The 15,861-nt window shown below is 35.5% G+C and overlaps 1 protein-coding gene across 1 annotated transcript in view; it reads left to right on the forward strand.

Annotated features, from left to right (window-relative positions):
- LOC109833816 (phosphatidylinositol 4-kinase alpha 1-like) overlaps window positions 1–15,861 on the forward strand; it is a 52,715-nt gene extending 36,854 nt beyond the window's left edge. The window contains 9 exon segments of the mRNA XM_020401642.1: window positions 3,410–3,676; window positions 3,865–3,942; window positions 4,137–4,184; window positions 5,696–5,833; window positions 5,895–6,122; window positions 6,626–6,766; window positions 9,963–10,171; window positions 10,248–10,409; window positions 15,534–15,861. Of these exon segments, the coding sequence (XP_020257231.1) occupies window positions 3,410–3,676; window positions 3,865–3,942; window positions 4,137–4,184; window positions 5,696–5,833; window positions 5,895–6,122; window positions 6,626–6,766; window positions 9,963–10,171; window positions 10,248–10,409; window positions 15,534–15,792 (1,530 nt within the window). The 3' untranslated portion in view covers window positions 15,793–15,861.

Here is a 15,861-nt window from a genome sequence, read left to right on the forward strand (position 1 = left end):
GCGGCGGTTGGAGGCGGTGATCAGTGGCAACTAGTGGTGGCGGATGGGGGGTTGCATGTTGGTGACTTGGTTCAGGGTTTTGAAAAAAAAACATATGTTTTAGGAATATTTTGGTGGCTGCAATCAGGAGACTTTAGGGTAATTTAGTGTGGATCGGATTAGTATATTGTGTGCCCGCATAATGAACCCGCATAATTTTATTATGCGGGTTGATTGCATAATCGAGTAGGTTCTAGCTACCTAACATGTTTTGGTGTTGGATAAGAGTACTCGAGTGAGTATTCGACCGGGTAGACCATGTAGACTGCTTAATTATTCAGGGAACCTAAGCAAACATGAGCTGATTATGTGAACTCACCATGTCAAAAAGAGTTTATTACCTGCTTAAGTATAATATCATGTTAAAATGGATCAGATCAGAACTCTATTTAAGTTCGTCTTAGATAAATGGTGAGAATGGTATCTTGAAATCTTTGAAAAAAGTCATCCCTCTCTCGATTCGCTGCTAAAAATGCATAGATGTCACTTAGGCGCGTGTATCAGTGCTTTGGAGCTATGTCCAACACCTAAAAGCGCCTAGCACTTTCTATGACATTGGATATGACTCACAGGAGGCCTAGCCACCATTTATCTCCATCTTGCTAATTTAGCAAAATGAGCTGTTGTCATACCTATTATCCCTATAATTATGAATAAGCTTTCTATGACATTGGATATGACTCACAGGAGGCCTAGCCACCACTTAGCTCTTGCTTGCTAATTTAGCAAAATGAGCTGCTGTCATACCTCATAATTTAAACAGTAAAATTATGGATAAGTGGATCTTAAAATTATGATTCAATATGTGGTTAAGTATTACATGCAACAAATATATTAGACTTTATTTTTTGTTGTGGAGGATATAAGAGATTCTTTGACATTATATATGTATGTATAAGAGTAAGGTTATATTGCACGTAGGGTTCAAATTAAGAAGTTTATGCCCATATAAAATTCACATTAGATCTTCATATTTATGATGTAAACCATTCATTATGATATGCACATCACTAAACCGAAGTAGATCAAATCTCTTATGGTTTCAAGCTACTTAAATTAAATTTCTTTTACGACTTTAAAGTCCCTTCCGCTACACCAAAATTTTGAAATTATGGCGAATGTTGAAGGTTGTAATTATATGTTCCAACATGCTTAGACAGGCAAGTTGAGAGGCCTTTATGGGCAGAAACCTGAACTCACGTAGTGATATCAAATTTTTTTAGAGCCAACTTAGAAATTCGCGGCAACAAGATTCAAACCCAGGTTGTCTGATAGCATTTTAAAATCCCTACCACTACACCATAACTCTGAAGTTAAGGTAAGAGTTATAATTTTATATTCTAACAAAGACCCACATGCCATTCATTTTTAGACCATGAGATGCATAAGCTGGAGATTACATCCTTGTGATTCAGGGCCTCTTGACTTTTAGATTGTTTATCATAATGAATGGTTTTGGTCATCAGTGGATCATCTAACACATATCGTAATTACACGCTATTTGTAGTATGATTTTATCTCTGCGTGTGTGTGATGTTGCAATATTCTGTTTGACATTTTGAGCTGAAACATGTACAGATATATTTGTAGGATCTGAAATAGATACACTAGAACACTAGAAGAGGGATGAATATTGTTCTTTTAAAATATATGCAAAGTAGATTATAAATTGCAAAGAAAAATAGCAATCTCAGAAATTCACAATCACAAACACAAAGTTTTATACTGGTTCCACCAACCCGGTGTACATCCAGTCCCCAAGCAAATCCCGCTTGAGATTTCCACTATGATTTTGAAACCTTACAAAATCAAAAGCAAACCTGACCAATTTGCAAGACCATGCAAATTGCAACACCAATTGACAAGACCATGCCAATTGCCACCCAATCTCTAAACCAAGAGATCAACCCTCTCAAACCCGAGAGAAATCCTTTTTGAAGCAAGAACACAATTGATCCTATAAGCCTTGAATGTGTAGTGAAGTGCTGCAGTGGCTTAGGATTCTTTTAACTCTCTGAATATTGTCTATACAATCTCTAAGAATGATTGAAACCAAGGCAATATCAGAAACTCTCTTTTTCTAAACACTTAGCATAAAAATCTGGAAAATTAGAGAGTGAATATGCACAAAATGTTTGATCTTGCAAGTGTAAAAACTTGGTTGTTGTTTTCTGATGTTTAAACCTATTTATAGCCTCTGAAATGACATAATTTTAAACCCAATTAACGTCCACAAAACGGCTATAAACAGTCACTTATTTAAAACCTGAAATCTAAAAAAACTGCATCTGTAGTCGACTACAAGTCATAGTAGTCGACTACACTGATTCTAAACAGACTCTGTGAAGTTAGAAAATTGCTCAGTAGTCGACTACAAGGCATAGTAGTCGACTACACTGTAAACTCAGATTCTGGAATTTTTCTGTTTAATATTTTGACTGTAACTTTCTCATCCGATATCGGAATGAGGTGATTTAAGATTTGTTGGAAAGCTCTTGAAGAGACCTACTACTTTGATTTTTTGAGTTTTTCCAGATTCTAATTGCTAAGGGGTGTAAATGAAATGTTTTAAGACTCACCCAATATTTATAAACTCTAATGGCTAACATAGGGGATTTCTATTGTTAACCAACACATTAAGCATGTGTTAGTGTGTTCTAACAGTATGTGTGTGCATGTGTGTGAGTGATCAAGGCTTGTACAAATTTCTAAGCAAAGAAAATATAAAATTACATTTTGACAATAAAGTATATTTTCTTCTTTGCTTCATTTTGCCTTGAACTCATCTATGTCTTGAGTATCTCTTTGAAAATAATTGTTGATATAGCTCTGATACTGCAAAACAAATGTTAACACATAATACACACAATATATAATATTTGTTATCATCAAAATAAACTAATCTTGGGGTCAAGATTCCTAACAATATTGGTAAAATCCCTATATATAGTTGAAAATCTGCAATAAACGATATGGAGACCACATCGTTTTGTGGCAAGTTTATAAAATGAGAGGTTGGCCTATATATGGACCATTTCGACCGATATCTAAAGCAATGACATTTATCTTGTGGATTATGCTTAATGCTTGTTGTATCTAAACATAGCGTCAACTGCTTAAAAAAGTTGCGAATTTATGACACTTGTTCCAGAAATGCCCTACCTTTTATATAGTTGATGTTTCTAAAAATCTTCAAAAAGTTGGAAAAAAATTCTACTCTCTTCCATTCTACTTTCCTTTTTGTGATGCACTTTCTGATTAATTTTTATATGCTCGTAATATGGTATTTGTCCAATTCTGTGGTCGGATGAAACCAGTAGCTTGTCTTTTAAATTTATTTTTCCTTGACATACTATAATTTCTTTCCCAGATGCATATATTAGAGATCCGGACTATACCCCAAGCTCTACCATTTTTTGTAACTCCAAAGATAGTTGAAGAAAATTCAGTGTTACTACAGCAATTGCCACATTGGGCGCCTTGTTCCATTACTCAAGCTCTTGAATTCTTAAGTCCTGCATATAAGGGCCATCCACGTGTCATGGCATATGTCCTTAGGGTTTTGGAGTCGTATCCTCCTGAACGAGTATTATTTTTTATGCCGCAACTTGTGCAGGCTCTCCGCTATGATGAAGGGGTGAGCATTTGTTACATTCTAAGAATTGCATTATGATGTTGTCATACTGATTTTATCATAATATGTGACAAATCATTAAAGTGTCCTCTTGCAAATTTTGCAGTTATCAAATATTTCTGTATCTTATGTTCTTTTTTTTTTGTAAATCTAATCCCTTAATTACACTGCTTCCTTTTTTCCCCCTCCAGAAGTTAGTGGAAAGATACTTGCTTGAAGCTGCTCATAGAAGTAATTTATTTGCTCATATTTTGATATGGCATCTTCAGGTGCACCCTTCACTACTTTTTAATTTGTTTTCTTCTTCACTTTTAATTCAGCACTATTTCTTTTGTTGTGATTTCTTGCTGTATCTCCTTGCTAGTTAACTGGTCGCTTGATGGTTGATATATTGATTAAATAATGCTCAAACACTGTTGCAATTTTTTTGTTTCTTTTGCTTATTCCCAGTATTTAATTGCAGGGTGAATCTTCTCCTGAAGAATCTGAGAATGATGGGACTCTTCTCAAGGTATATGTTTTCTGTTGTGAGATTTCTGAAACATTTGATTTTTCAGATTTTTATGCTTATTGTGAAGTTGTAGATGATAAAAAAATGTTGCATTTATTAGTGTTGATGAGATATATGTATAAAGTGTAATTTTGGGTTTTAGTCTGGATCATGCATCCTCCATGTTACTAGTTTCTTTTTTCGTGTTGACGCGTGCAACCAGCCATTTACTGACTGAAATATTCTGAACCCAAAGGAATATGAGGAGTAGTAAGGTGTGTGAGTTGTTAGAAAAAGATTGCAAGCTTGAAGGGATGCCACAGCCAACTTTGTGAGGAAAACTGTCTCCCGGATTTAGTTAAATAGTGTATGTTTGCGCTCTCCTGGGCTGCCCCAGAGGTGCCATTACATCCATAGAAAAAATTATTCTGGTTTCTATAATTGTCATTTGTAGAACTTTCTTGAGTATTAGATTCCTTTCGTCAATTTCTAGGCTCAAGCATCTTTAACTTTAATATACTTGTTGCGCCTTTGCTTCAAAAAATTTCCTTCGCTTTTGCTCTGATTTTCAATCTTCTTTGCCTGCTGGAGGTTTCTAATTAAATTTCATGCTTGGGAGCCTTGTGATTCTCTCATTTTATATTTACAGTATCTTCCCACTTATAGAGACTTGTAGACTTGTCTTATCAAGTGACTGATCTTATACACTACAATTATTTAGATGTCCATATAATTTCAATTTTTGTTCTGTACCCCTTTTTGGCATTACATTCTTTGTGATGAAAAGAGAGGTTATGAAGGGTTTAACAGCCAAAGGATTGATTTGTGTATGATATTGCTAGATATAGAGCTCTTCTGGACCTGTAATTTACCAAAGTACAATGAGATTATATACTACAGAACTACTATGATTTGAGGGACACACCTTGTATTTTGCGGCCGTGACCGTGGATATCAGATGTGGAGCACAGGTTTACATGTGCAGGCTTGCATTGCCAAGAATAAATGGGTGAAATGTTTGCAAGATGATTGCATCAATTACTGTACATTCATATTCCCTTCTCTTTTTAAAGCAAACATGGGGTCAATAACTTCTGATGCCCTTCTCTTGTTTAGTAAGGAAGCTTGAAACAGTATCTGTTGATCAAGATTTTACAGTAAAAGAAAGAAAAGTGGCTTACAGTAGCCAAAGCTGTTTAAACCATTTGAAACTCATTGTGATGGAAAATGGTGTACATGATTCATTATATTTTCTCGGATTATCTTCCCTCAGGCCTTTACCTTCGTCTTCATTGATTTTTACATTTTAGCTTCCTTTTTTTTGCATGTTCATCATCTTGTTTAAGTGTTTGATCTAGATTCTAAAGGACGTGGATTTTACTACAAAGGTTTGATACATTATTAACACAAGTTTAGTAAAATTGTGATTACCTGTTGCACTTTATTTTCTAAAGAATATTGTCAGTGTTAAGCTCTTATCAACTCACCTAATGACATGCTAAAGCTGTGTTTTTTCTTAATACCTGGATCAGATCAATTCCTTTCAAGCAATGCTCCCTGTCCTCAGGCAAAAGATCATTGATAGTTTCACTCCTGAAGCTCGTGATCTATTTCAAAGGCAATTTGACTTTTTCAACAAAGTCACAAATATTTCTGGTGTTCTTTTTCAAGTATTCCTCCATCTCTATAGATATATCCCATTTTCATTGTAATCCAGAATATCTCTATTAGGAATTATTCTCTTTTTTTATTGATATGCTCAGGGAACTGGAGAAGATCAGTGTGGATGGTGATGATCTTTACTTACCTACCGCGCCAAACAGACTGGTTCGAGGCATTTTGGTGGACAGCGGGATTCCCCTTCAGTCTGCTGCAAAAGTTCCTATTTTGGTGAAGTTTTATGTAGTTGATAAAGATGGAGATCCTAACAATGTACAGCCGCAAGGTCTCATTTTCAAGGTATCTTCTGGTTCACTGTTTTAAAAACCTTAATGCTGGCATTATATTCCGTGTGATTGTCACGTAGTCATGACTTAGATTTTGGGCCTTTATTTGAAGTTTTATGTGCATTACGTTCGCTGTTTTTTGTATCTTAAAGTTTAACTTTAGCCTGCAGATTGGAGAAGCATATTACCTATCTCTTGCCTACTGAGGCACCTTTTGCTCTCCCACTGAAGCTAGACCCTTGCTAATGAATGATTCATGAGTAGTTCATGTTGTTAAATTGGTAAAACATAGCATATCTTTTCTTTTCCATTGTAATTTGTCTCCTAGAATTGTCAGTCATTCAGAAAAGCGAATCGATCCCAAAAAGAAAAGGTCAAGTTTGATTTATAGGACAACAAAAAGGATAAAATCCAGTGTGCTATCATGTACTTGTACATTATCTTGAGCATTTCTCCTTGTTTTCTTGTATACATCCACATTATTAAATGAGATGTTTATATGATTTTTAATACCAGGTTGGAGATGATGTCAGGCAAGATGCACTGGCACTACAAGTGATCTCTCTACTAAAGGACATATTTGTTGCTGTAGGAATAAATCTTTATCTATACCCTTATGGCGCTTTACCAACTGGCTATGAGAGAGGCATAATTGAGGTAAATTTATTTTTGTTGTTTTACCTCTGTTCTTCAATGTGTCTCTGTGTTAACTCCTCTAGTTCTTGATCATGCTTTTCCTGCACTTGTGGGATTCATTTTTTGGTGGTACGTCCATATTGTTGGCAGAAGTTTTTAAGATTGTCTTGACAGCCATCTTCTTTTTGTTTGGCGTGATTCACCCAAACTTCCTCTCTGTACTGGCTAATTGTTTTGTTTGCTTCCGGAGAACTACTTTCTTTCAGATAACTTAATGACCTTCTATGAATTGATAAAGAGCCACTTTTATAAAACTTTTTCTTTGAGAAGTTGTTGGGATTGCTTATAGCAAAAAATTTCCCCTTATGGACTATAAATAGATTTAACATCCCGCTCTTTTCTTTCTCTCACACAGTCTTTGGGTATCTATTGGTATGTGTCCGTCTTTTGTGTGAGTTTGTGACTTATGTGACTTTGTGATGTTTTTTGTATCCACTTCTTCTTTCTTTTTACCGTCCTTTTATCGTTGGTTAGTTTATCAATAGTTTTCAGTTGTGCTAGGTGTTTAGTTTTCCTGCTGCACATGATTAAAGGAATCAAGGTATTAAGTTTTTCTTCCTTTTAAAATATTTAATATCTATGAAATGCATTTTTGTATGCATCTGGTTTATATTTGATGACTGGTTTAGACATTAGCTGCTAGAGCATTAAACTGAATCGAATATTCCATGAACATTCATAGAATTATACTATCAGAACACCTAATATATTTCTTTGTGCTTATATCTTGTTAATAAACAAAGTAATGTGGATATTAGCTTCAAGAATGATACATATAGTTGAACTATTTGTGCATATTTACATGTAACTCATGTCTGAACTCTATCAACCATCATTCTTGATTCAAAAATTCAGTTTGTTGTGCATGCAGTATTTGCTACATTCTGGTAAATTTTAGTATGTTAATGCATACTTCTCTTTTCTGTGAGCCTTATTGTTCTCCTTTTTTGCATCTCAGTGAGAAGTTATATGATATTACCCAAGGTTATCGATAGCGGATAGCGTCGCGTAGCGGTGATGCATCGCTAAGGCTATTTTGGCTATTGCGGCAAAATAGCGGTAAAAAAGGCAAAGTCAAATAGCAGTCTAATTTAGATATGTATAAATACTAAAAAAAATTAAAGAAAAATCTAACAAATCTAAAAGTACATATTTGATGATTTAAAGAGATCCTAAACATGAAATATATATGTAACTATCACGTAATACCGAAGATGACTGGAGGAGTTAAAAAATCGTCTTCGAGAAGAAGAGCTTAGCGGTGATAGTACTGCCCTAAGAGGATCTCACGGTGAAGGAGGTGAGAGGAAGTATCAATGTAGGTGCCAGAGGTTATGAGAGGTGGCATGAGTATGCTGAAAATCACAGGAGACGGTGGAATGCAATGGTCAAGGGTTGAGTTTAATTTTTAAAAAATAAGCCTCAAACCGTTTTTAAATAGCAGTCAAAAAGCAAATTTCGAATGCAATCGCTCACCATTTACCGTTATGACACACTATTGACCACTTTTACGAACAAACATATTTCGCAATATGTCACCGCTATTGTGCGATAGCGTAGCGGGCGATAGCGTCGTGAGAAGAGACCGCTAACGCTATTAGCGTCGCTATTGCAGGGCTATTTACCGCTATTTATAACAGTGATATTACCTGATGTTTTGTTCCCTCTCTCAAACCTGAGCCAGAGTGGTGCAACAGGAACTATATTTCACTGACATTTTTGAGTCATGTAATTTTGTTTGCCAGTCCTCTGGAAGACATTTATTATTGTGTCCCAGGATTCCTCTTGCCCTCCAAGTTTTGGCTGACAGCAAGAGATTCTACAATGTCTCAGGATTCTCTTGGCCATGGCAAGGATGCCGGTATCTAGATGGCCGTGTAAAAATCCATGCAGCTGCATACATGTTTCATGTAGCTGTATAATTCGAGATCTCTTCACAAACTTAGAGTCGCCATTAGTTTGGTAGCTGTTCTATTATTATTATTAATTCCTTCTTTTAAGATTTCCTTTGACTCCAATCGAGTACAGAGTCAATTTTGGTGGGAAATGCTTAGACAGTGATGAGGATCATGTCTAGCGAAGACATGGATATTATTATGCATCTAGTCTAGTGATGAGGATCATGTCAATTTTGTTGTTCTGCGTCTGTCTCCCATTAAAATGTGATTGACTATTGAACAATGCTCCATGAAAGATTTGAGAAAATCTTAACCTCCTCTAAGCAATACCATGTAGATGTAATAATACTTTATCAGCTAAATTCTATGCGGAATTAAAGTTTATTAAGCGCTACACATTTGTCATTTGAGTTCTTTATCTCTTTATTATTATGTTAGATTACTTCCATATATCTAAGTTGCACTAGTATGGGTATGGGTGCGGGTACGTGTACAGTAGGGGAACGGGGCACGGCAAATTTGTAAAAGGTAGGGTATGGGGGCACGACTAAAACTCATGGGATATAATCTTAGTTCTGAAGTCTGAACTATATTTGTGAATGACCCTTTTAAGTTGTAGCTCTTAAGGCTAAAACGAAACTTGACGCTCATCCAACAAGGTACAAAAATGGACATGAAGTGTATGATATATTTCCAAGAAGTGTATGATGAGTGTTTTCAATTAAATATGCACTGTATAATTGAGTGCATGTCTGAATAAATATATTCATATATTTAAGGAGTGTCCAAGAAGTATCGGTATGGATACAATACGTGTTGGGCACGGATACGGCCCCGTATTACAAGTGCCCATGTAACATAGCCACATACTATATCTCTATAGCATCAGTTAGTATATTATACATGATTTAATCACAATATTATCAAAACTTCACATGTTTTGAACAAATTATGCCATACGTTGCTGTTTGTGTCTACTTTTTGCAAAATTGTTATCACTTTTTAATTTTCTTGATTTGCTGGTAATGAATGTCAGAAATTCTGATATGAAATTTCTATATCCAAAAAAGATGTCCAATAAACACTGGTACCTAGATTTTGAGCTTTCTGTAACATTCAAACATTTTTATATGACTCATAAGTTTTCTTGCATATGTAAAGGAATAAAAAATATTTCACTTTCGAGAAGAAAACTTTAGCCATGTAGAGACTGCCTTAATAAGTGTTCTTCAGATTTCCTCAGCATAACCTCCTTGCAGCTTGTTCCTGAGACTCGGAGCAGAAGCCAAATGGGCGAAAATTATGATGGCGGTTTATATGAGATTTTTCAACAAGACTTTGGGCCTGTAGGCTCTCCTGGTTTCGAAGCTGCACGTGAGATGTTTATTGTTAGCAGTGCTGGTTATGCCGTTGCTAGCCTTTTACTTCAACCAAAAGATCGGCATAATGGCAATCTTCTATTTGACAAGTATTTATTTTCTTCGGCATCATATTTTAACAGCAAAGCAATTGTTATCAGTTACTAACTCATCATATTGTTACAGTTTGGGAAGGCTAGTTCACATAGATTTTGGGTTTATACTGGAGACATCACCTGGAGGCAACATGAGGTTTGAAAGTGCGCATTTCAAGTTGAGCCATGAGATGACTCAGTTACTTGACCCTTCTGGTTCAATGAAGAGTGACACATGGATCCAATTTGTCAGGCAAGCTACATTAACGATCTTATTTGATCTGATTAGTTTCCATTCTAGTATCTGATGTAGTTTTGCAGACTTTCCATGTTTTAACTACTTTTTTTTTCCTGAACTCTGATTTCTCATACCTTAGTGCAGTAATACAGAATATCAAGAAAACTGTCAAATATGTAACTTAACCATATGGTGATGATGCTCTTTTACTTTAAAAAAAAATCAAGATACTGAAAATTCTCTGTTAAGTCCAAGCAAGCGAAGTCTGCTTATATAGAGTTAGCCCACATTGTTGGCATTATGTTTGTTAGACACATGCATTTTGCAATTGTAGGGCCTTTAAATGACATGGTAAAACTTTTTTTTTGGGGGTAAATGCATTATTGTGTATCCGAAAGATCGAAAGGCGACCATTCATTGCTCTGTTTAAGACTGATCGTATTGGGAGTAAACTCATTCCTCTTTTTAAAGGAGATAACTACAGAACAGTATGATTCCATTGGAAAATCCAATAATATTTTCTAGCAGAAGATGTTTTTGCGCGGGAGACGTTGGAGGAGTCGGAAGCAAAGCAGCAGAAGAAGCAGTGAAGAATTAGGTGGTACACCGACCGATCGGACAGTTGGGTGGGCTTTGGTGGTGCATCGACGGTCTGACTGGTCGGATCGCCACGCACTGCCTCCTTGGACTGTTTCAGGCTGTTTTGTATTTTTTGGATTGTTATCCAGGTTGGAAGTCCTGCTTGGTATAGTGTTGGGCTTTAATCTTATAAATAAATACAGGTCTTCTAGGTCTAGGGTTTGCATCTAAGCCAAAGGAGAGTTGCATATTGTAAAAGAGCTGTAAAGAAGAAGCAAAGAAGTGAAAGCTAGGGTTTGTGAGGATCTTTCATGAGATTGAGAGAGGTTTCTTTCCTGTTCCTTCAAGAACCAAGAAAGGCCAAATCTAGTATAACCTCAAGAATAAAAAAAGACTCGAAATCTCTCCCCTGTGCATAGGTGATTGCCAAAACACATACACCATTGCGTCTTTGCATCTGGTTTACCTTTTCTGTGATATTGCTTGTGGTTAGTTTTCTCTTTATTCGAATATTGTTCTTCTAGGTGTTCCTTATTGCTGAGGTGATAGATTCCCTAGTAAGACAGAAGAGATCTAATTGGGAGATCCGGCTTGGCTTCCTTGTTGATCATTGTTTCGTCAACAGATCCATCCATGGGTTGAACTGTGTGGACCCCACATCGGAAAGACCTGAGTAAAAGGTGTGCTTTAACACGTCATGGGCCGATAGACATGAAAGAGAAAACACATGGGGGAAGAGTAACTTACTGTTATTCTCCTTCCTCAGCTGACCTTCTTCCTTCTCCGCCCCTCTAGTGTGCTCATCGCCCCAAAACTCCACAGGTTGATCCTCATTCCTCCCTCCATGCTCACCAGCACAGCACTGGGTTATCCCAATGTATGACTTATGAGAAGATTCTTCCCTCTGTTGACCAGCCGACAATTTAGGAGAAGATTCTATCCTGCTATTGACATCTACCCTGTCAGCAGCACAATCCAATAACATCCTTATCACAGTCTTTTCCAGTGATTGGATCACTAAGGATGGGTGAGGAATACAAATAGTTAGAAATTAGGGCAGGGTCAAATTTCTATTTGAAGTTTTGTGATGATTATTACTAGAAAATGAGACTGAATCTGTTATTCACTAATATATTGCTATTGGTTTTCAAATTTATACTTGAAATTAGTTTTTTTCCTGTTAAATTTATTCTAAAAGGTGAGATAATTTAAGAAATACCACAGGTTTCTTTTATAGGGGGCTATTGTCTAGTTTAATTTCATTTTTCCTTAACTAGGAGGCTATTGTCTAGTTTAATTTCATTTTCCCTTTTAGTTCAGATTTTGAAAACTTGTTCTGATTTTTTCTTAAAAAATCTTCAAATATATGAGATGCACTTAGAGTGGAACTGGCTCTTTCCCGCTAGAAAACCTTCATCTACTTCTCCATGATTTTTCTGTCCGTTATGCTGCCCCTTTTGTTCACAAATGCTAATTTTGATGAGTTTGGCAAAGTAAATCTTCTTAATGCATAGAAAAGGGTATTTTGAATGGTAAACTGAGGTTTATGTAGGTAAATACACTCTTATCTATGTTTTGTATGAACCTCCTGCTGATTTGTACTAGAATCTGAGAATAAGTCGCTTGTTATACTCAATTATACGTGACATGAGAACGTATATATTCTGAATATATGCAACTAAACTGGAGTATAGTAGTCTTTTTCAATTTCAATCAAGAGGAGTCTCCCTGTGAATAATTTTGTTATTCAATTTAAATGATTAGGAGGCTGTGAACGATTTTGTTATTTCTGTTGTATTATAGGCATGAAGCTTATTTGATTATGCATTACATTGGTGTTCTTCTTTCTGATGTTCTATAATAATCACATATAAAATGCATCCATCCAACGTAGAGGAACTAGAATAGCATGTTTGAATATTAACTTCAAATTTTTAACATTTTTCTATCTGTATCACATATACTGAATGATTCGTCCAATACTCCTAAAAACATAGTGGATTTTTGCATCCAGAGTGACACATGGTGCTAACAACTTAGAAGGTTCACTGGGTTTCCTAGGTGTCTGCTTAACCTAAGCATCTTTAGGTTTTGAACACTAGTTTCCTTTATTGCGACCACCACTTAGTTAGAGGGCTTAATGTGCAAATAACACATTTAAAGTAAAATGTACATGAAATCATACTTTGAAGTGTTAAAAAAACATATGTATTTTAAATATGTGATTCGAATTCCTTATTGAATTTTACTCTGAAACTGACCATTGTTGTACAATTAATTTTAGTTGACATGATTATTTTTTTCATTCAACATGTGTTGGTTGCAATTTTTAGCATTCATGATTTAACAATTCTCAGAGGTTGTGACTGATTTATCGTTGTATTTGTATCACAACTATGCAAGTTATTATTTTGATTTTGTAACCATGATTCTGTACTATGTTCTACACAATGCTAAGGTTTAATTTTTTTAACCTTGAAATTTAAAAACTATATTTGGATATTTGTCTGGGGAGTATCAAGGCTTTCGGTATGTGTCATGACCATTGAGTAATTGATGTATGATTTGATCTTCACATTATGGCGACTGGAGTGTGACTTTTATCTTGAAACAAAAATTAAACAGTTAGAGGGGTTCTTGTGCAAGAATAGACATTTTTAAATGCAAAACTGTAATGCGAAATGGACTTTGTATACAGACACAAATTCTCTTATTGGAGTCTTGAGTCTACTTATATCTAATCATCTAAAAATGGTTCATCCATTTACAAATAACATAGTAATATTAAACTTGAGATAGAACCCAAGTCACTTAGCTTAAGTAATGATAAACTTAAAGAAACTACATCTAGTCTTGATCAACATTGTATCCACACTAAAATGGATCATTTGTTGTGATATTAAACTCAGTGCAGTGACATAGGGCACTAATGTATAAATTCAGGGATGCGTAGATCAGAGTATAGAATTGATCACATTTGATAGAATAGTATCTGTGTAGCATGATCTTCTTGTCTAGAATCTTTGGCAATCCATGGAAAATTAGAGGAGAAGCTTGATAACTGGAGAAGCATGATAATGCATGTAATGATACAAAAAGGGTCCCAAAGTAGACATCCTAAAATGAAAAGGAAATGCACAAAAGAGCTAAAGACCTAACACATGCTGCAAGTTATTAACTCTCTGAATTAAAAGATTTGACTAGTCGGTGGAAATTACAATAAGAAACAAATAAAAGGTGAATGATATGGCAATTTCTCAAGAGATTTTTTTAGCAACAGTTATGTGATCAAAAGAAAAGAGAACAATTTCATTGTGAAAGTTACTATCATCATCAATTAACAACATCAGACATATCTACGTAAATAATAAGGTTATTACATAAAGGAAATAAATGCCAACCTGGTAAACCACATATTTTATTTTCTTAGGCAAATAGGATAATGGGATCTTGAAAAAACAGAATGTAATGCTAGGTTATGATTTCTACGAAAAAATAGACAATTTCTGATTACCAAAAATATGACTTGTTTCTAAGTAATTCTTTGCAGTATAGGTAAGGAATATATTAGAGAGGTATGTTAAGAAATGGAACTGGAATTGCCTGACTACAACTAGAACTGTAGGAACAATAGGACCTTGCAAAACTACTTTTCCTTAGGTTACAGCAATTCCTTCTCAATCAGCTTTTTGCTGAAGGAAAACTTTCCAATGAAGTGGGTACATTGCCATTGTGGTGGTCCAAAAAGAGGACCCTTGGATTGATACACTTGTCTTTCCTATTTTGCACTGATCCAAGGATTCTCATCCCTTGGTACACCAAGTCTCCTGTGAATCCGATAACTGTATACTTTCTTTGAGAGCCACTAATATTATTTAAGTTATCTAAGGGTACCGTAAAACAAATCAAAAGTATTAACATTTGTTCTGTGACACGTTTATAATGTTTATGTGACAATACTGCTCAGATATAAGTGATATTTTCTTAACAGTATCATCTACTAGCTTGTTGTTTTTTGCTTATCTGCCCATTGGGCAGGGAATTTGCTAGTTGCATAAATAGATAATTTTATAGATGCCATGGACACAGAAAGTTGCAATTTCACCTTAAGTTCACCGTTGCTGAATGTGAAAATAAATTCCCCTACATATTATGCAATAAAGGCACTCGCCTTGAGGTTATCATTCTTGTTGCTGTGTAAGGAGGGTAAGTACTGCGTTTACAAAGGGGGGTTAAAAATGAGGAACTACATTCTGCCACATATCTTTGATTCAGTGGCTCCTCTTGGAAGGGGTATATTATCTTCATAGTATCGTAAGTGTAGTAGAGAACAATTTTACCTTGTGCCATAAATGCCAAATTGAATTTTACTGACTTGTAGCCTATTGATTGTTGTCTGTGATTACACATCACGCTCCGAGGAGAGGTTGTAACCATCGATGAAAGTGTCTTCAAATCCTGCAATTATCTTTTTTCTTTTTCTTTTTCTTTTCCTCTGTTGGTGATTTATCCTTGAACATCCTTAGTTCTTTTATTTATAAATTTATTTATTATTTTCAGTTTGTGCGTGAAAGGATACCTTGCAGCACGGCGGCATATGAATGGGATAATAAGTACCGTACTTTTAATGGTTGACAGTGGACTTCCTTGCTTTAGTAGGGGCGACGCCATTGGAAATCTCCGGAAAAGATTTCATCCTGAGATGAATGAGCGCGAAGCTGCGAATTTCATGATTCGGACCTGCATGGATGCCTACAACAAGTGGACAACTGCTGGTTATGACTTGATACAGTATCTACAGCAAGGAATCGAGAAATAGAAGAGATTCTTTTACTAATTTTTTGTTTACCCTGCTTGTCGTGTAATTATCATTCTATATGCTTCAGAT

Source organism: Asparagus officinalis, chromosome 3 (assembly GCF_001876935.1).
Source record: "Asparagus officinalis chromosome 3, Aspof.V1, whole genome shotgun sequence".
Classification (NCBI taxonomy): Eukaryota; Viridiplantae; Streptophyta; class Magnoliopsida; order Asparagales; family Asparagaceae; genus Asparagus; species Asparagus officinalis.